The sequence below is a fragment of the Megalops cyprinoides genome, chromosome 7 (genome assembly GCF_013368585.1).
Source record: "Megalops cyprinoides isolate fMegCyp1 chromosome 7, fMegCyp1.pri, whole genome shotgun sequence".
Classification (NCBI taxonomy): Eukaryota; Metazoa; Chordata; class Actinopteri; order Elopiformes; family Megalopidae; genus Megalops; species Megalops cyprinoides.
Window position 1 is genome coordinate 31488188 of NC_050589.1, and position 20768 is coordinate 31508955.

The window sequence follows — 20768 nt, forward strand, 5'->3', positions numbered from 1 at the left end:
GGACGCAATAAAAGTTGGTTGAGTAGCAAGATGCTGTGTTGACTAGTCGTCATCATAGAATCGGACCAATACATTTAAAAATCTGTCCATGTTGCGGTTTGTGGACCAGTCAACGTTCTCTGAAAACATGTTTTGACAGCTTGTGCGCTAAACATGGCCATGTGACAAACAATGTCGTGAGTGGATAGGTAGCTGGCCTGTGTATTTGACACGCTAAGTTTGGAGAGTGCGGTTCTGTCTGTGATGTTTTGCACAGGTCAAATAGCGCTGGCGCTATCCTGAAAGACAGGTCATGTTCCGCTATAAATGCGGACTTTATGATATGATTGCACACGCGGTCTTGGATGGATGAAGCGGCAGCAGCTACAGTGGCCACAGCTCCCGGCAACGTTGATGTATAACGAACAGCTGCTTTGGGTGAGGGATCTGTATCATGCCGATACAATACCTTTTGCCGCTTGTCCTATACTGTATTTTATTTTATTTTATTTTTTTTTTTCGAACACAGGGTGCAAAGCAGTTCCCGGGCTCGTTTAATTTGTGACAACATACACCGAACGTTTGTCCATCATTACCATTTTCATCTAACCAAGCCTATCGCCATTTATTTTTCACCCCCCGTTCTACTGTGCTTATGTCTGCGCCAGCCTTCACAACTTTCGCTTCCATGCTCCATCTATTTGAATGAATACTAGCCTATTGAGCAGTAATCAACTGATACAGTCGCCCCAAATACTTCATGGCACCGCTTTACAGAAAGTTGAAACTAGTTGCCGATTGGATAAGAACAGTGCTCTCGTGCCAGTACGTCGCCTAAACAGGCTACCATTGGTTAAAACTCTTGCGGAAAAAAACACACGTCAGTGATTGTTTTTAATAAAATTGCGTTCCGGTCTGGTAATATCAGAGCCCGTGTACGCTAGTAATAATTTATTGCCTGATGTAAAATCTCTGCACGCCGGATTTCCGGCGTGGGGCCGGAGATCTTAAGCCCGTGTAAATGCGAGGAGCATTCCTCTGACATATCACTATTGATAATTACAATTTACAAATTCTCATTATGTTTAATTACATATACTTTTTTAACATATTTACACACAAACATGATAACTCACCCTATACAGTTCAATAAATAATAAATATACAATAAATTATAATCTATGTATTTTTAAACTGTATGCGGGCAGAGTGAAATGATAAAATAGTTTTGGGGGGGGGGGGGGGGATTTTTTAAGTTAATAACAAATTTATAGCTATAGCTTCAGTATCTCTTAGGAGGTGCTATAGCAAATGTGAACCGAACTGAATGTGACAAATATGAGCAAAGTCGGATGACAATGCATGATTGAAACCAAAACTCTGTTTTCTCAGTTGCGTAAGGATATTCGTTGCATGCGTTTTGATACAGATTCAGACGTATTTCTGCTTTTTTCAAGTTCCCAGGGACAAAGAAAAAAAAATGCATGCGAGATATATCAGCATATTACTCATGGGGAAAAGGTTCAGACAACTTGAGAGACTTAATCCAGTTCAACGGGGGGGAAAAAAAACGGGAAAAAGTCGAGCATCTCGAAGTTTTACTCCTCGTGAGTAGTTAACCTGTAAGCCAATGGTTAATCTTCTGAAGGGGTAGAACAACAGCAAAGATAAAGTGGAGTCGGCTTTTTAAAAGTTTCATTAGCAGCCTGTGTCCAAACTTGAAAGTCAACCAAGAGGGGAATTCGTTTTTTTTGAAATGGAAGCAGTCCTGGCATTCGCCAAGAAACTGTGGTGCGTCCGAAAACAACTATTGATTATTCTCACGCCACTTCTTCTTCTCCCGGTACTTTTCGCTCTGCCACCAAAGGTATGCGACACTTCTGTTGGTAGTTGTTTCTCCTTTTAATTCATGTCTGCGGTGCCATCGGGTTCGTAGTTACATATCAGATTGAATGTTTCCTATGACAGATATTTGTTAAATCATTTGTTATCAATATACGAACGGTTAAGGTTTTACCATTAGAAATGTGTTTTCAGTGATCATTGATAATCGGTTTCCGCTGTATTGAGAATTATATCTGTGTATAAGATTAATATTATACTTAATACTAAAACTATTAGTACTAATAGTAACGGCAAGGATCGTTGCCAAAAGTAATTGTAGCACGGATGAATTTTCTACAATTTCTCAATTCCTAATGACCCATTTCTGAGTGACAGGCCTTAGTCTGACGTGTTGCAATATTGGAACACATCATGAATCAAACATTAAAGATGAACTGCATCTGCCCTATCACGCCCCCAAAGATGAGACCTCGCTGTTCAGTTTAACTGATGTAATGCACATTCACTGTGCTACTTTACATCACACAGATTTATCAGTGTGCATCAAATAGCTGCTCAGTTTGAATCTGAAATTGGTGTGAATAACAGCTGAATTCATATTACAATATTTCCAGTGAACATTGTGAAGATTGTATGTTCTCTTCATTTTCTGATGCATTGATTTTAAGTATTATTTAATTATGTTTTGTGTCATTGCCATTGTGACCCCAGATGGACTGCAAAATTAGATCATTTAATTTGCTAAATTAAATATTAATGCCCACTACTGTATGAACGGAAAAGTAGTCTTCCGGGTCTTTTAGTGGTTTTATGAATCGCAGCTCAGTGTTCCACTTTGAGCTTTTACTACGCACACATCAGCTAGTGTACTGTATCCCTGCTGTGAATCTGACATGGAGATGGAGGATAGGAAAGTGCCCTTAGTTGTAAGCAGTGAAGCATAGGCACTATTCTTTCTATGCTTGACTTGTTTCAGCAAAGGATACACAACTTAAGGGAGGGATTAAAAACCTGTCAAATAAAGACTGGCTCATCCAAATACTAAGCACTCAAGAGCTGCTGTTTCTGATGCAAGAATGTTACTCCCCAAGGCTCACAGTGGGCTTCGCAGAGTGTTATATAAATCTGTTGCTGTCAAAAAGCTGTGTGAAGTCTGAGGAGGCCTTGTGAATGAGCCATTACAAAATAGACATTTTTTTTTTACCTTGCAGGAGGGGAAATGCCTGTACGTGGTGCTGCTGATGGCCGTGTTCTGGTGCACGGAGGCCCTCCCATTGGCCGTGACTGCCCTACTGCCTATCTGCCTCTTCCCCACCATGGGAATCCTGCCGTCAAAAACAGTCTGCCCCCGCTACTTTCTTGAGACTAACTTTCTCTTTTTCAGCGGATTGGTGATGGCATCCGCCATCGAGGAGTGGAACCTGCATCGCAGAATTGCCTTGAAGGTTCTGCTGATTGTTGGAGTAAAGCCGGCTTGGTGAGCAATAGATAATGATGGTTATATCTGCGTATATGTAGTCTGGGCATTTCTTCCACATCACAGCTGTGCAAATATCAGTTATCGGGTTCAGTGTCTATACCACATTTTGCCTAATTGGAATAGCCTCAAATGAATGTCTCCTTTGCATGAAAGCAAATTATTTTTTGTTAGGGCACACAATACACCTCTACCGCACGCCAAGAGATCTGTGCGAAGAGAAACAAGGTTTCAAGGCAACGAGGACCAAATCCCTCTAAGCATTTTAGGGTCATTAAAGACATTTGTGATGCAACCTCCGTGAACTGCAGTTATGTCAACATTGTTTATCTGCAATCAATGCAAGGGCGGTATATAAAAGAGAATAGACCTCGAGGTAGGGCTAGCTGTGTCCTCAGTAATACCTGGTTGTTTGTTCCTGAGGGCAAATGTGTCAAAGGGCGTGTATCACTCTGTTGTTCTTGCTATCACTTCTCACTCTATCGTCATTATGTACAGTCAAAAATGAGTAACAGCTAGTAAGGCTAGTCAGTGCCACTTGTTGATTTGTCTTTGCCTGCTCTGAAAATGGCCTACAAAGAACTTTCTCTTCTGGTGATTTGGAACTGAAAGAACCTCATAGCTGAAGTGCTTTTTAATCCATTTTCTGAATTGTTCATTTGTAATTGATTCCTCTTTTTGATGTTTTCTTTCGATGATGCATATTTGATACTTGATATTCTGCAGATACAGTCACCTGCAGATACAGTAGATATTGTACTGACCTGTCCAGCTGCCCATATGTAAAGGTCCTGTTGGACTACTTAAAATTCCATGGACATTTGACCCCATTCCAACATATTGACCTCTCCTGCATGGTTTCTGTGAGCTAAGTGTGGCCATTGAAGTGCACATTACTGTATACGTCTGGTATCTGTGTCTGTTTAGGCTCATATGCAGATTTATGCTAGTTATTGTGCTATAACATGAGTGTTGTTTGTCTGCAGACCAGATCACACCCTTTACGTCACCATAGGCTGCATCTGCCTGCCTGTCTGTCTGTTTGTCAGTGGGATGTATGAGACTCTTTACCTCACTATCGGCAGTTTCTGTCTGCACATACACCCAGACCCTTTGCTGCACTGCGGGCTGTGCATGCCTGTGTGTTTGTCTGTCTGTGTGCGGACTGAGCCCCGCCCTTTACCCCCTTTATCTCTGTGCCCTGCTCTCATGCCAGGCTGATCATGGGCATGATGATCACCTCCTCCTTCCTGTCCATGTGGCTCAGCAACACGGCCACCACTGCCATGATGCTGCCCATCGCAAACGCCATCCTGGAGAGCCTTTTTGGGGACCTGCAGAAACTGAAGGAAAACTGCAAACTCCAGGATGAGCCGGATGGTGAGTGCCCAAAGGCCTGTCCTGTTCTCTTGGCTGGGTGAACTCTGAGAACGCTGGATAAGTTCAAGTGGTTATAAATTGCTTCAAGAAGCGACTCCAGCTTTCAATATTACTGCTAATTATTTATCATTGAGTATTATAAATAATTGAGTATCTGATCCAGATTTACTGTACTTTTTTAATGCCCAAAAATATGGTTGTTAATCGGGGGGGGGGGGGGGGGGGGGTTGTGCTGTTGGTAGGGACAGGTCTGGTTAAGCAGGACAGTAAATAAAACATTTTTTAAGAGTTGGAAACATATTGATTTGTAGGTGGGTCACAAGGAAACATACTGTGCTCATGAAAAATTCTGTAAAGCGTGCACAGTTAGCCAAACTGAATTGTAGCAGTTTCAGAAAACCCTGGAGAGAGCAGAATCTTAACGTCTAAACCAGGTTGTGATCTTTGCTCAGCTGCTTGTTCTGTCACATGCCTTCCACTGTATTCCAGTTAGTCAATATTCGAATGATTAAAGCTACCCTCTGTAATACATTAATATGTTCGATTGTACTGTATACTTCAGACTCCATAACAGTAAATACTAAAGGTCTCCTGACACCTTGGTGGAAACATATCACACAGGGATATCCAAGTGGGCCAGAGGTCAATATCCTTAACTGTAGATTTACACAGACAGATACACTGCCAAGTGTATATACGGAGACATTTTGAAGTGTTCAAAGTGACACATAGAAGTTGTGCTTCAGAAAGTACTTTTGACTACCAGACCACTTCCTGATACACCTCCACTACATGTAGGTTTTTACTTACTGTACAGTGCAAAGAATTGTATCCCCACAACTTTGGCATTTTGGATGATGACTACCCAACAGATGCACTGTGGAAAGCGTTGCAGCCATAATAATACTTTTCAAAAATTTGCTGAGACCCAAGGTTTGCTGATACTTAACATAAATTAGCTATTTTTAAGAATTTTAATTAGGAATAGGCAATTATGTACTTACAGGCAATACTTGCAATTTAGTTTCTACCCACATGAAATCATAAGCCCCTTTCAGACATGCACTGCAACCCTGAACTTATCTAGACATTACCGGAGGAGCTGTGTGTGAGAACGCAAATGTCTGAATCAGTTGGACCGGACATTAAACCGACTTTACCCTGCCAGCTCCCTTGTACAAAGTCCGTGTAATGTCCGATTGAGTCCATGTGTGAATAGAGCAGGTCACTGTCCGGAGAATTCACAGCAAGCGAGTGGGCATGTTGATAATGTTTCTATCATGCGACTGCCGTGAAACTGGAAGAATGCAAACATGCTTCGTACTCTTTTCTGCTTGCCTGTATATTGCTTTACACTCTTTCATTGATATTGCGGATACGTCCAAATACATGTAGTCTTAATATCAACGCAAAAACAGTCATCATTATGGATGAGTTGGTAGCCTCGTCCGCCATCTTTGATGTGCTGTAGACAAAACACTGCAATTTTCGCAGCGTACTTTTGCGTCATGTCCTGCCTCCTGCACGCTCTACCCAGGCGCCACCCCTCGCCTAAACCAAATGGAGTATTTCCAGTAGGTGAGAACGCGTCTGACACGGACAATCTCCTGTTGTGTGGTACATGTGTGAAAGGGCAATTCTGGACAATGTCCGGACCTGATTCTGTCCGGAGTCTGGAGTTCATATGAGAAAACAGCTATAGAGTGGTCAAAAGTTTATCAAGCTTTACACTAGTTAGCGACAAGCTGCTTAGGTTACCAAATTCTAGAAGGAGCCATTTTTTAATGGCCTGTCAGATACTTTATGTAGCAGCAAACTATCTCAAGTAGTTTAGTCCACAGATGATGAGATAGGTCTATGTTCTTTCTATCTCTGTGGTTATCATCCAACCCACGCTGGTGACGGAAGGTTCCAGTGCTGTCCACCTTGCTGTGCTAGCTGTGGATGCCCCTTCATGAATGTTCCTAACATTCAGCATTCAGAGTGCTTACACCTTCAACAAAGGTAGACACAGAAATTTCAATGGGAAATAGGCCAAATTGACTATCTGGTCAAAGTTTAAACTGTGGTTTTGCAATAAAGGGGCCTCTACTTTTCTCCTTAGATCCAAGTGTGACCTCTAGCATCAGAGGCAGACCTAATCTGATACGTTGCACAGTGTCTGATGTCAAATAAAACAAATTTCACAATCATAAGGAGCTTTGTGAAACTTCAACAATGAGACTGCTCATATTGCCACACATGCTGCTTGCAATGATTACTTTTGGATTTTTTACTGAAAAATATCAGAACACAAAGTAGTAGACCTGTTAAATTACATTACAGTCATTTAGCAGACCCTCATATCCAGAGTGACTTACATACGTTACAATTTTTACATGTTATCTATTTATACAGCTGGAAATTTACTGAGGCAATTGTGGGTTAAGTAGATTGCCCATGGTACAGCAGCAGTGTCCCAGCGGAGAATCAAACCAGCAACCTTTCAGTTATGAGCCCTGCTCCTTACCACTATGCTACAGTTCTGCTCCATATTCTGAGTGGTCTGAGATGTACTGAGATCTCAGTACATTTTGTCAATGATACAGGGCATTAGATTCATCAGTGGACAGATACATTTCTTTACAAGATTGTTGTGGTCATTATTACATTAATGAAAAGCAGGAAGAGCAGGGGAATGGCTTATGAAACAACCTTATTTTTAGATCATTATCATATTTTATTCACGGATGAAATCAGTTTGCCATGTTCAGATGATACTAAAGTTCATTGAACAGGATGAAGGATGGGCTGTTAGCTATTTGATCTTCACCAAGCACCCTCTAACTTTTATGCTTTTATACCCAGTAGGTCTATCACAAGTAAAGCTGCATTCCCTGACCTCTGAAAAGCAAATGTTGACAATAGATGACAGGTAAGAAGGCAAATGTCTCTGCTTCAGACAATAAGATCATGTTTGCCACTCACTCTGACCTTAGCCCTAGCCTAGCTAAGGTTATTGCAACACCAGTGGCCATTAACATGCAGCCACCTTAAGATTTTGGGTGGTGGCAGCCTCTCGCCGTCCCACTGGTAACGCGTCCCCTTATTGTTCCTGAAGGAGGGATGGACTGGAGCAGTCGGATGGGAGGACTCCGGCTGAAATCAGGGCAGAGTCGGAGTATCAGATGAAGGTGTGGAAGGGCTTCCTGATTTGCATCCCCTATGCGGCCAGCATCGGGGGGACGGCCACTCTGACCGGAACCGCCCCAAACCTCATCCTAGTGGGTCAGCTTAAAAGGTAGCCGGCAGGTATCGCTGTTCCCTCATTGGTGGATAGAGAATCACAGCTGTGGCCCAACTGCTTACCAGAAATGACTGTTGTAGTACCAGAGGTAACTGTGGCCTGTGCCATGTGGTTGCCATACTGCTTTGCAGGAAGCCTGGTGTTTGGCCTGGGTTCTTTCAAACCTCCTTCACAGGAATCTACACCAAAGTGAACCATTTAACTGCACAAAGCAAATGTTTAGCAAGGTAGACGTCATCCTCTTGTATCTCTCATACACCGATACTCAAGGTGAACACAGATCAGACCTTGGATAAAGTGTTACTCCATTTTTTTTGTACGTCACTGTGGTCTTTAGCTCAAGCTTGTTATCAGTAGACAGTGGTGTAGAGAACAATGCTGTGAATCTCTCTTGGTCATTCAGGAAAACAAATCTATATTGCAGCACTGTATCAATACTAAAGCTGCAGAAACAGCTTTTGAGCCCGATTCCCTCAGCAACATTCCAGTATTCCAACAATATAATCATGCAAAAAACAAATGATTAATATAATGAACAAAGGAGTCATTTAAATAATTTTTTAATAATGGGCTTTGAATAGCAAATGCTTGACAGTGCAAATCAAAAATCTGTGAAGGTTTCCTGTATTAATTTAAAGTGCAAACACAATGAAAAATGTCAGTGTTCATGCTTAAGGTCAGATATCCTACTATATCATGTATAGCTCATTATTAATGGAAAGCACAATTTCTTGTTTGCCAGTCTGAAAGGATTGGAAGAAAAGGGAGTGTGTCACTGTAGTCTTCACCTTAGTGCCCATGGTGTTTAGACATGGGATTGAGTATCTCTCACCGGAGTGTGGAAGTTCATACGCATATGCTTAACACAGTTGCTTACAGATTGTCCAATCCATAGCTTTCCCAGATATTTGCAATGGAGGAGAATATGTCCATTGTATTTTTTATGGTGTGAAATTTTAATGGGAGCAAAGCTCATTTCATGCCTTTAACCTGAGGATAAAAAACTGTCTGCAGAGCTGAGTGTATTGTTACAGGTGCTTGGAGATAGGATTTTCTGTGAGGAAGGTTTTGAAAGTTTTGATGAAGTTTTGAAGGAGACTCTTTGAGAGGTTTCTGTTATGTCTTTATAACTAATGTCAAAACTGCCTTTGTTTTATTGAAGTTCATACCGTGGCAAGGTAAAATTAAATAATAACAGGTTTAAAGCTGATGGTCTCTCTTTCAAACAAGCTTTGAAACAGTTTTTTAAACAGGCATTTAAAAAAAAAAAGCATCTTTCAGTTTATGCTGTAAAATGAAACATGGAACCTAAAATGACCTACTCACGATTCATCGAGCCAACAGCAGCGCACTTGTCTGTTGATAATTGCAGAAAGTGGTTTCTCTGACTGTCAGTTTACCATAACTGGCAGTTACTGTTCTATTACTTCTTGTTGGGCTTTTGTGACAAAAAAATAACAGTCTTCAATGTACAAATAGGGTGTAAAAGTGTGAGTTCTATAGTAATCATCTCATAGAGTGCAAAATGCCTTGTTAGCACCTTTTGCTCCTGTGTTTTACCTAAAACTGTGTATTCATTATCCTGTCGGGTTGACAGAAAAGTGCGAGTCTCTTCTTGAGTAACCAACACAAGCTAAAAGATGTTTAATAAAAACTAGGCTTAAGTAGATACAGTATTCCATTTCTCATCACCTTGTGAGGTTCATGGGCTTGAAAAAATTGTGAATAAGCATTCCAGCCAGAGCTAATGACCCGCAGTGACCTCAAGTTCCTATCCATGCGGTTATAATGATCATCCTCGGAATGTCTGATGACCTCTCAGCACACATGACTGTAACAATGTTTCACATCCTTACACCTTTGTCTGGTTAAGACTGTATTTATATATACATTTGACTATATTTCACTGTAATGTTTTTTTTTTTCATCGTTTAACAACAGTTTTTTTGCTGTATTTTCCTAGCTACTTTCCAGATTGTGATCTCATCAACTTTGGCTCCTGGTTCGTCTTTGCGTTCCCCCTCATGGTGCTGTTTCTTCTCCTGGGCTGGATATGGATTTCTTTTCTTTACGGGGGACTGAACACAAGGTAAGGAAGAAATAAAACTACAGCCACTTCCTCCTAATGAGAACGCATGCTCAAGACCTGTCTTTTAGCCAGCGTATGCACATAACAGGAGTAAGTAAATTCAGAAGTTGCCATATGCAGCATGCAATAAAATGAGTTCTGCAGTTCTCCTGAAAGCTAATCCTTTCAGCACATCAAAGTTTGGGTGTGTTGCATTATCATAGTGTCACAATCACATCCTCCATCTGTATTTCAAAGCTTAAAAGAAATGCATGGCTGCTAGCAAACAGAGACAAACTTATAATTCATGTTTATTTTTCTCTCACAAGTCTCTTGAAATTGTTATTGTTCACTGATGGAGCTCTGAATCTGAGTCTAATGTCTTCAAAGTTACCAGGATCAATAATCTCCTCTAACAACAGAAGATTTCATGTCTAGTCCAGGCAAAGTTCATTCTTTCAAGAGTAGGAAATTTACTAATGGCATTGATTTAACAAGGAGTCTGCATCATTCAGAGTACATTCAAATATCCAAACAGAGTGCTTGAAGAGAAGTGCAGCTGTTATACTGCCTGTGACAGGCCTATTAGAACAGAGGGAACGGCCTAGCAGTGTCTCTTTTGTGCTTGTGAAGGCAAACATAATGGATGCCTCGATTCACTGTAAAAATAGTTTGATCCAAGATGGTGGTGGTATGTGGTCCTGTCCTTTCAGTAATGCCATCATCAGGTTGCTCTTTACAAGGCCTTATAAACAAGCGGAGACGTCTTTTAGGCAACTGCAGCATCCTCAAAGTTAAGGGAAATATTACAGCAAAACTGTTCTTTGCTGACACTGAGATACACTACAAATATTATTTACACAACAGGAAAAGAAACAGAAACAGAAAAAATGTAGCACTTGCTTAAAGGTGTTACTCAGTTGAGGGCCCTACATTGAGGTGCATTCAACTAGCAGGCTTTTCTTGACATAGTTACAGGCAATATGTATTTTATTTTGTAATTGTGAAGAGTGTATTAGTGTACAAATGTCATATTCCTAAAGGAACAGTCGCACCCTTCCCTCACAATACCACTAAGCCAACTAGGCACTAATCGCAAAATCTTGCTCATGTGTGTATATGAGCTGTATGAACAGCCCCAAAATGTCAATTTTGAAAAGCAGTGTCACAGAGTACAGAATACTATAAATGAAGATCGAAATATGAAACAGGCAGAGGATAACTGTGAACATCAAAGCGGCAACTGGCATGAGAAAAAGAAAATGACAGTATTTTTCATTGATTCTTATAATTTGTTACTTGTGTTTTTTTATTTACTTTTACCAAATTTAAGCCATTCTTTTCCACCATGTTACACATGGGGATCTTCTCCAATCATGTTTCAGTTATGTTAAAAAAAAAAAGCCATTTAGGTTCTTGGTCAAAAATGAGTCAGTTATCGATTGGAATTGTTTATTGCCTCGATGGTTGATTTATTACTTTATGAGTGAGTTATTATGTGAGCGGTAGCTCTGACGCCTCCCTCTGTCTCCCTCTCCATGTGCAGGCTGTGTGTGAGGAAACAGGACCAGCGAGCGGCCGCAGAGGCCAAAGCCACGGCCATCATTGAGGAAGACTATAAAAAACTGGGCCCGATCAAGTAGGGGCCACAGCGCTCCTACATGCTGCATGCAATTCACACCTTACTGACAGTTATTTGCTACTGATTGAAGAGCACCTTTATTGCTGCCTAGGCTGATCATGAATATCAGTATTTCTCCGCTCACCTTGGATATAAGACTATGTCGATTCACAGTGGTTCCTTCCATACAGAGTTATTGCAAATATGTTTACATTGGCTGGTAACACAGTCTCTTGCCTCACAAAACCATATGAATTTTTGGTTATTTCTTCTCCTTTTTTTGTTTATTTTTTTTATTTTATGCTGTTTGATTGGTTTTCTTTCTGTTTTTTCCAGCTTTGCTGAAGGATCCATTGCATTTTTTTTCATTGTCTTCGCCATTCTCCTTTTCACCAGAGACCCAAAATTTTTCCCAGGATGGTCCATATTTTTCCAAAAGGGGTGAGATAGATACTTTATAGCGGGTATTTCTGGTACATGACCTGTGACCTCTGACATCGGATACAAGCTACTTTATCAGGAGAGCACTGTAGCTGCTAATTACATCTGTGAAGTTTGTGATAATGGGAAAAAGAAGGGCATGCTCAGGCATGTTTCATAGGTGTTAAATCAAAGTGCTCTTCCTTTGAAATGGCCTCAATAAATGTAAACCTAATTTGGAAGTTCTGCAATAATGCAGAATATAAAAACAGAACCTCTGTCTCTCTCTACCTATACCTATATCATTTTCTTGCATTTCTTGCTATCTTGCTTTTCTTGTCTCTATATCCATCATAAAAATAAAAAGCTACACTACAGAAGTTATTGAATAATATTTTCTACATTCTGCTGCCCCCTGGCAGAAGATGACACAAGCTTTGGAGTGAGTTTAATGTGACAAGAATGAAATTTGAAACGCTAACATTTTCCCCACGTCTCATTCATTCTGTAGGTATGTGTCAGATGCCGTCACTGGTGTTGTCATAGTCTCCATACTGTTCTTCTTCCCTTCCCAAAGGCCCTCGCTCAACTGGTGGTTTGATTTTCGATGTGAGTAATTTCCTGTTTGCATTCCTTTTTTATACTTTTTTTTCCCCCTTTGTGCAACCCTGTTTCAGAATCAGCAATTGTACACTAGGCTCATCTCACCGCAACATGTTCTGCACTCGTACAGGAGTGCTGAGGCGAGACGAATGCAATCCTCTCATACACTTGCATGCGGCCAACAGCTAATTTTGTTTTGTGCTACAACTCACACCATGCATTACAGTGGAGTGGCTGTACATTGAGGGCAGGCGCTACTCCACTGATGTCTTGCGCGAAAGTCTTTTTTAGGCACTTGACATAGCGCAGGATGATTGAGGGTGCTAGGATGGCCAGCTCCTACCAGCATACCCGTCCCTTTATGGAGCTAAGCCATTTTCTGCCATTGCTGTGGCCTTCCCGTCAAAACTGGCTGATGAAATGGCAGGGGTTGAAACTTGGTAAAGATTAGCTTGTGCTCTAGGCAAGCGCCTCAGCCACTGAGCTACTCGGAAGCCTTATTGCTGAACTACTGCCTTATCTTAGAAGGGAACCTTCATTCACACCAAAATAATTGAAGGGAAAAATGACCTAACTGTGATGTGTGAAATTTTTACATTTGTCTTGTGCTAAATTGTTCAATATACAGTCCACTCTGGATAACTGCATGCAGGGTAGCTGCACCCTCCGTTTTATCACTAAGAATGGAGCTGGTCCCATTCTAATCCTGCTTGACCTTATTTGCTCCTATTATATGCATACCCCAGTTAAGTGTAGTTCATGACAGAGGACCTGAGCACATGTGTCATGAGCAGTTTCCTGTAAAACACCTTGCTACTGCTGATGTAAGGTTATAATTTTTAATTTAGTCATCCATTTAAATGGACCGTTAATGTCACTCAGAAGCCTTCACATGTACAGTAGTTAATGTGACTGTGTGAAAGCACTCTCAAGGTGCAGATTTGGGGCATCTTGCAAACAATAAAATGGATCTGTTTGCAATGCCAGTTGCCACTGGGGAATTGTGCAAAGCAATTACTTTGGCTTCACATGTCAGTGCACATTTAATCGAACCACATCTTATAATATCATTGTTTTTTATGACATCGGATGAAATGCATGGCTCATTACAAATCACCGCTAAAATCAGTGCCCAGAGTGAACAGGTTTGCTACTTCAGAAAATGTACAGTACTGTAAATAATCTCAGGAATGTTAATGACTTAGATTAAGGAGTCTGAGAGGAGCCCTGCTGTGCAGCTGGACTGCAGACCCTCTGTTTGTGCGATTATGATAATCTCTCCAAAATATGTAGTCATGGTTTCCAGTCTTTGTGTACAATGTGTTCCACAGTAACCCACAGAGCACGGCCTGAGCAAGTTTACTATTTGGAATCGTATCAAGGCTTTTGATTTTTTTTTCATCACACAACTTGAGAGAGAGAAAGAAACAGAGTTTTTTCATGTTGTCAAGAGGCTGAAGTTACATTCAGATTTTCATCCTGTGATTTCATTCTGTATCCGATTTTGGGCCACCAGCCTTCGGCTCATTCAAGGTAAAAACTGAAATATTTCCACTGACGCCTGTTAAAAATTAAAGGCCACGCAGCAACGCAAATAAAGAGTGTTTGTGCTTCTGGGAACATTTAGCCCCTCTCCTGACAAACTTCAACTTAATTCAAATGATGCTTTAATTTTTGTGGTTACAGGATTCCTCTGTGTTAGATAATCCTGTGATGCCACCCCTTAATCCCTTTGTTGGTTGCCATCATATGCTGTTTTACGGGGAAACCCTCTGCTTTATGTTTAGCTTTAGATTTATATTAGCGTAAAGAGTGTAGCATAACAATGGATATTGGAAATGCGCATATGACAGAGCTTAGCCACGGCAGCATAGCCGGCTCACATTTCTTCACAATGGAATATTCTACCCACATGTGACGACATTTTGAGGAAGCAAAATATTGTAACAGGTCTCATGATGAAGTGACGTCACTGATGAGACACAATCACCATTCTGCATTTCATTCTGTATCAAAATATCATGTCTCCTGACATTTTAATATTCACACAATGTTCTGTGTAAATTAATTGGGGTCTTCTTACTTTTGCAAAGTAAGGTAATTACGATTAAGGTAATGTAGATGTAATTTTGCAGTGTTGTGGATGTGTTGTGTAAAAATAATGGCACTTGAACATACAATGCCAGTAACAACACTGCAATAGGATGCTGTATCAAAGGCACGGACATCTGGACCTTTTGTCTACATTCAGGACAGCAGAGCAACACACAATGTTTCATCATCCCAGCTCTTTTAGAATAGAAATAAGTGTGTGGACTTTGTGGTTTTGTTTATTCCTTTAGTTGCCAGGAATATTGAAATCTAACAGAGGTCCAGAGAATATTGTTAAATCCTGATAGAGTATGCAATTTTAAAAAGCTGACGTTTTGTTACCAACCAGAAGATCACCACATCACAGTTACAAGCATGACGTAAGTTTATGTGCTTTACGTTTGAGGTGGGAAGAGACCCACCGAGAGCAGGACAAGCTCAACATCTTGAGACGGTAACAATAAAAGATGTGGCAATTTATCCATTTCACACTGTGTCATTGTGAGCACAGAAAAGTCATAATGTTAGTTTTATAACAGTGTTGCAGCAATGCCTGTGCACTTCTTTCATCCATTTACCTGCCTGGATGAAAGTGGTGGTGAGTTCGATTAAATCATTAATGTGAGGGGTGTGCTTGTATTCTATTATGATTCGGAGATTTCAGGGTTCATCCTGAAACACATTAATGGATCGTTTTTTGGAGTACTTGATTGTGTTTTCACAGGAGTGCTGTAATTAAGCTACATCAAATTTAAAAACCTCTTGGTAGCTTGTTAATGTATCCCACATGGCATACAGGTCAGCATGTTGCAGTAGTTGGTAAATTCAAAAAATGGATAATAGTATTCTTTTACTTATTATTATTACTTATTACTTTTTTTGTTGGAGGGTTATTTTGTTGAAATCGCTCAAATAAGAAGTTGATATTGACTTGAGCAAAATCTTTTGCAAAGATGCTGTCATTAGGTAAGGTCTGGACTGATTACTGATAAGGCTGTGGATGGGATATCTTCATGAATAGCAGGTTGAAAAGTTTTTTTTTCCTTTGGGTGGATCTGCATAAGCCACTGTACTGAGATATCGGTCAAATACCACACAAACTTTCCATTTGCATTCATAAGCTGCACGAATGTTGTACGTGTCTCACCGTAATAATGTGGCAAAGATCAGAACACTCAACCCCAGTGTAAACACATGTGGATTCCAACAGGATCAAGGTACACCATGGCTGGAAACCAAAAGCTGCAATGTATTTTGCATTTAGAATTCACAGCCCTTCAGTGCATTACAGTAAACATCAATGTCACCGATCGTAAGGAATCTCCACAAAAGTACACTGTAATGTCGTTATGTTTTGCATTTCACATGGGCAGCAACCATCTTAGAAAAAACAATTTGCTGCACCATTTTGTTGCTTGTGTATAATCCCTAACGGTGGGTTGGTATGGAAGCAATCCATTGTCCATTACAGGGGACAAAAGTCTTACTGGCTGAAACAAAAGATGTAGTTTTATGTATGGGGTTCTGCTTAAAACATTGAATTTTTAATCTTTCTTTTCAAAGCACCAAACACTCAGTATGTCCCACTGCTGTCGTGGAAAAAAGCACAGGACTGCGTCCCTTGGAACATCATCCTGCTGCTTGGTGGTGGATTTGCAATGGCGAAAGGATGTGAGGTAACATCATTTCCTGTGTGTGTATTAGATTTCCATTTAACTATGAGAGCAATGGCTTGTTTAATTGCGTAAATTCCACTGTATGTTAGTCCATGTTAGTTGACGCATGCTGCGAGGCTAGTTGTGAAACCCTATATAGTAAAGTGTGTGACGCTGTGTCCTCTCTGCGGTACAGGAATCAGGATTAGCCTCCTGGATCGGCAAACATCTCCATCCGCTGGCGGGAGTCCCTCCTGGAGTGGCTGTCATTCTGATTACCGCCTTTGTCGCCTGCTTCACTGAGTTCGCCAGCAACACTGCCACCATCATCATATTCCTGCCAGTCATAGCAGAGCTGGTAGGACCTTGTGCTGTCACCTACTAATTGCCAGGGTTTGGATTGGGAGTCCTTTTACCGTTTAGTCTAAGCTCAGCTTGTTGTAGCTGCAGTGTGTGTGTGTGTGTGTGTGTGTGTGTGTGTGTGCATGTGTGTGCATGTGCATGTACTTATGCACCCATGCACTCAAAGTAACATTTAGAACAAACCTGGACATAAGAGAAATCAGGAGCCTTGCTAGGCATTTTTACAAATGGATGGAGAAATTCACATGGCCACTTCAGGGATTTCAACACTGTAGATTTAATGTAGTCATGTCTTATTGTGTGAGTCTACCTCAGTGAGTCTGTCTGTTTGACAGTGGAATAGTCTGTATGTCTGTATGTTTGTATGTTTTCACTTCATTAACAACAATGAAATGCCATATCATCCAAGATGCAGTGTTGTTTGTGTTGACAGTAGAAACATCGCTGAAGAATGTATTGCCTTTTCTCTGCAGGCATTGCATGTTCACGTGAACCCCCTGTACTTTATGATACCTGCTACAGTTGGATGCTCCTTTGCCTTCATGTTACCAGTCTCCACCCCACCCAACTCCATTGCCTTTGCATCTGGCCATCTTATGGTGAAAGACATGGTAGGTTTCATATCTCTCATATTCCACTGTATTGTCAGGACAGTATATGTGTCATTTAAGCATATTGAATTGACCCTGGAAATTACCTTGGAAATATCTTTCAAGGACACCCCATTAACACTGATTTGCTAAAACATTAGGGGGCTTTCACATCACGGACCCGGGCCCAGATCCGAGTACACTTGACCCCAAAGTCCAGGTCATTTGATTATTGTGAACACTGTGTACTGTACCTGGGCATGGATCAATGAACCGTGCCCGGGTCCACTTGAAAAGGTGGTCTCGAGTACGGTTCATGTGTAGTCGGGTACGGTTCGCATATGGTGTGAAAACTACTGTACCAAAACACGGAAGTGGACTGCTATTTAGAATGTGACGTCATAACTATTCAAAATCTGCCTATGCGCGCAGCACGCGCCGATCTCATCCTCTGAACTGCACGGCCATAGCTGATAAAGTAGGAAGGCAGGCGGGAGGGTCGTTCTTGGCATTGTCTCCAAAATATCAACAATAGTAGGAATAACGCGAAGGTCGACTCCATTGTATGGGCTTGGGATCTTGCGGTTGGCGCGCTTTTCTACACTGGAGCGACAACACAAACAAATGTCGCGCAGTTGATGACGCAAGTGTACTCTTCTTCTTCTTTGTGTTTATTGGCAGATTGCCAACTAGGTGCATACCGCCACCTACTGTATTGGAGTGTGTAGATACACGAGTGTATTCAGGTACAGAACAACATTACTAATGTGAAAGCTGAGCGGTGGGGGAGCGGGGGGGTGGGGGGGGGGGCAATCGTACTCAGGCATGGTACGAAGCAATCATACCTAATATGAAAACGCCCTTAGACACAACACTTGGATGTGTTTTCATAGTCATAAGAGGATTGCTGAAGAACCGTGTTACTGCATAAAGAACAAAAATCATTCAGAGAAGTAGCTTATATTATTCCATTCTAAACATGTGCTATCCAAATTATAACCAACAAAAACAAAGAAACATCATCTCAAAATATGTCTGAGAAGGAAGTGCAGTACTTAAAAAGAAAGGAAAGAAGACAGGCATTGAAAACAGAACCACCTCAGTGTCTGTGCCAGTCCATCAACCTGTATGGTCAGTCTTCAAATCAGGACTGAGGGGATACCAAACCTCTGTTGAGAGATGGTAACAAGAAGTCCAAAATATGCAAAATATGCATTCATTTGGAAGACATTTTTCTACAGTGGTATGCATTAGTCTTGGGATAATGGAATATGATGCTGATTCTGCATCAAGGTGCGTATTTCTATCCATTTATCTCATAGGGTTTTTTTTTTTGAGAAGTCCCTGATAGCCTGAATGTGTCAACCAGTCTGTGAGGTCCTCACCCACCTTCTAATACCCACAGCTTTTAGAGACACTGAGTAGCTGTATGTCAGAATAAACACCAGGGAAAGGCTTTGGTTGGACGCACATAGCTAGCTGGTCATCAAACCTAGAAATTAAGACCATTACCAGGGACACCATGCTTTGATGCTGCCAGACAAAAAAAATATCCAGTTAAGTTGGTTCGGATTATGTTATCCTAAGTACTGTGGAAGTGATGCCATATTGATTCTCCGTCATCATTTGTGCGATTCTGTTTGGAAGTTCAGAAATGGAAAGATAATGCACTATGTGGCCAAGTCCTCTTCAAGAAGTAGCCGAGAGAGGAGGTGTATTATTCTCCTCCATCTAGTCCTATTCACTTCCTGCTTTTTGGTGCTCTTTGATGGAGCTTTGATGAGTAGTAGCCAGGCAACAGCGTTCTCTTGTCCTCTTGCTCATGTTCGACATAAACTCTCTGTACATACCTCTCGGCATGCCCCATTCCCATCATTGTACTTAGTAGGTGGCAAGAAAGCAGGGTTTCAAGCACCATTGCTTGAATGGTGATCGTGATGCAAAAGCATACTAGGTGCCACAGAGCAGGACAAAGACCAAGAAATATCACAGAATGTGTATTAATACTTCTGTTTGGAAGTTCAGAAATGGAAAGATAATGCACTATATGGCCAAGTCCTCTTTAAGAAGTAGCCAAGAGAGGAGGTGTAATACTTCACACAGCCCGCCATAACGGTGCACCCACAACACATGAACAAAGAGCCCAATAAGCCTAACAAACAGTCATCACTTTTATACAACCACCAGGGCCAAACTAATGTCTGTAACCTGAACATCCTGCATAAATTTATTGTAAATGTGCCTTCCTGAGACACCAGGCTCCATTGTCTGTAAACCTGTTCAACCTGCGATAACATGTAAAAAGACTCAGCAAATCATGTGGGCTGTATGTTTTATATTAGATAGCCATTGGTTCAAAATGACAAGGGATAATGCAGTGCACAAATAATAGTTTTGCCTGTATTGTGATTCTGTCTGCTATTGTTACCAACTGGGTACAATGGTGCTGAATGCTGTGATGACGGGGATCATTTTGTGCTCATGAAATGAGAAAAAGAGCAGAAATGAAACTATTCAGAAGGCAGATATTGGTTGCACACAAGTCGTAAACCACACTGTGAAAGGCTCAAGGCTAACTGCTGTATTCCTTATTCATTCATTAAATCAATTAGCAGACTGTACATTTTGGGTTCCTCTTTGGCCAAACTCATAATACATTCATGAAAACATGCAAACTCTAAGAAACTGATCAGATTACTGGAACTGACAGAAAAGGTTGGGTGGGTAAAATAATTTTAGTTTATTCCAGATGAAGTGGTCTATTTACTAGTGATGGGAGCAGGGCCATACACTTTCTGGAGGGCAGGGGCTCAAATATATAAAAAAGGGCATAGCTTAGCAATGGTCCATCTGGCAGGGAAGTGCAGTTTGGACTTTAGGTTAATAGGGGATCAAGAGAGGTTCAAGCGCTCGTAGCCTCCTTCCCCGTGTGCAGTTGCCTAGATGGGAAAGAGACACTTCATGAACATCAAAATGGGTCGACCCATCATTTGTTATAAAATTCTTGATCCAATCATAGTGTTTTGTGGTGGACAGTAATTGACAGTGAACGACAGTAGAGGCGTCACAATGCCTTACCTTTTCGTCAGTGCTGCGTAAAACTGCGATACCGTGACAGAGTGATGTCTCTTGCAGGTGAAGACTGGATTTGTGATGAACATCCTGGGCATACTGGCAGTGTCTCTGGCCATGAACACTTGGGGAATGCATATGTTCAGTCTGTCCACTTTCCCGGCCTGGGCCCGTCCTCATAACACAACCAGCGCCGTCACAGACCCACGTAACCTCACCGTCACAAACTTCAACGTCACCGTGTGAAGCGGGAAAGGCTCCCCAGGCTCCCCCAATCAAAGGTGCAAATTGAAGTACTATGTTTTTAATGTTTAGTAT

The 20768-nt window shown here is 41.3% G+C and overlaps 1 protein-coding gene across 1 annotated transcript; it reads left to right on the forward strand.

The window, feature by feature from the left end:
• Positions 1-1389: 1389 nt before the first annotated feature.
• slc13a3 (solute carrier family 13 member 3) lies at positions 1390-20768 on the forward strand. Its single transcript, XM_036533325.1, has 13 exons — positions 1390-1846; positions 3036-3301; positions 4518-4681; positions 7532-7595; positions 7782-7961; positions 9931-10056; positions 11582-11674; positions 11993-12097; positions 12588-12685; positions 16334-16446; positions 16622-16783; positions 17262-17399; positions 20514-20768. The coding sequence occupies exons 1-13, from the start codon at positions 1736-1738 to the stop codon at positions 20694-20696; spliced, it is 1803 nt and encodes a 600-aa protein (XP_036389218.1). The 5' UTR covers positions 1390-1735; the 3' UTR covers positions 20697-20768.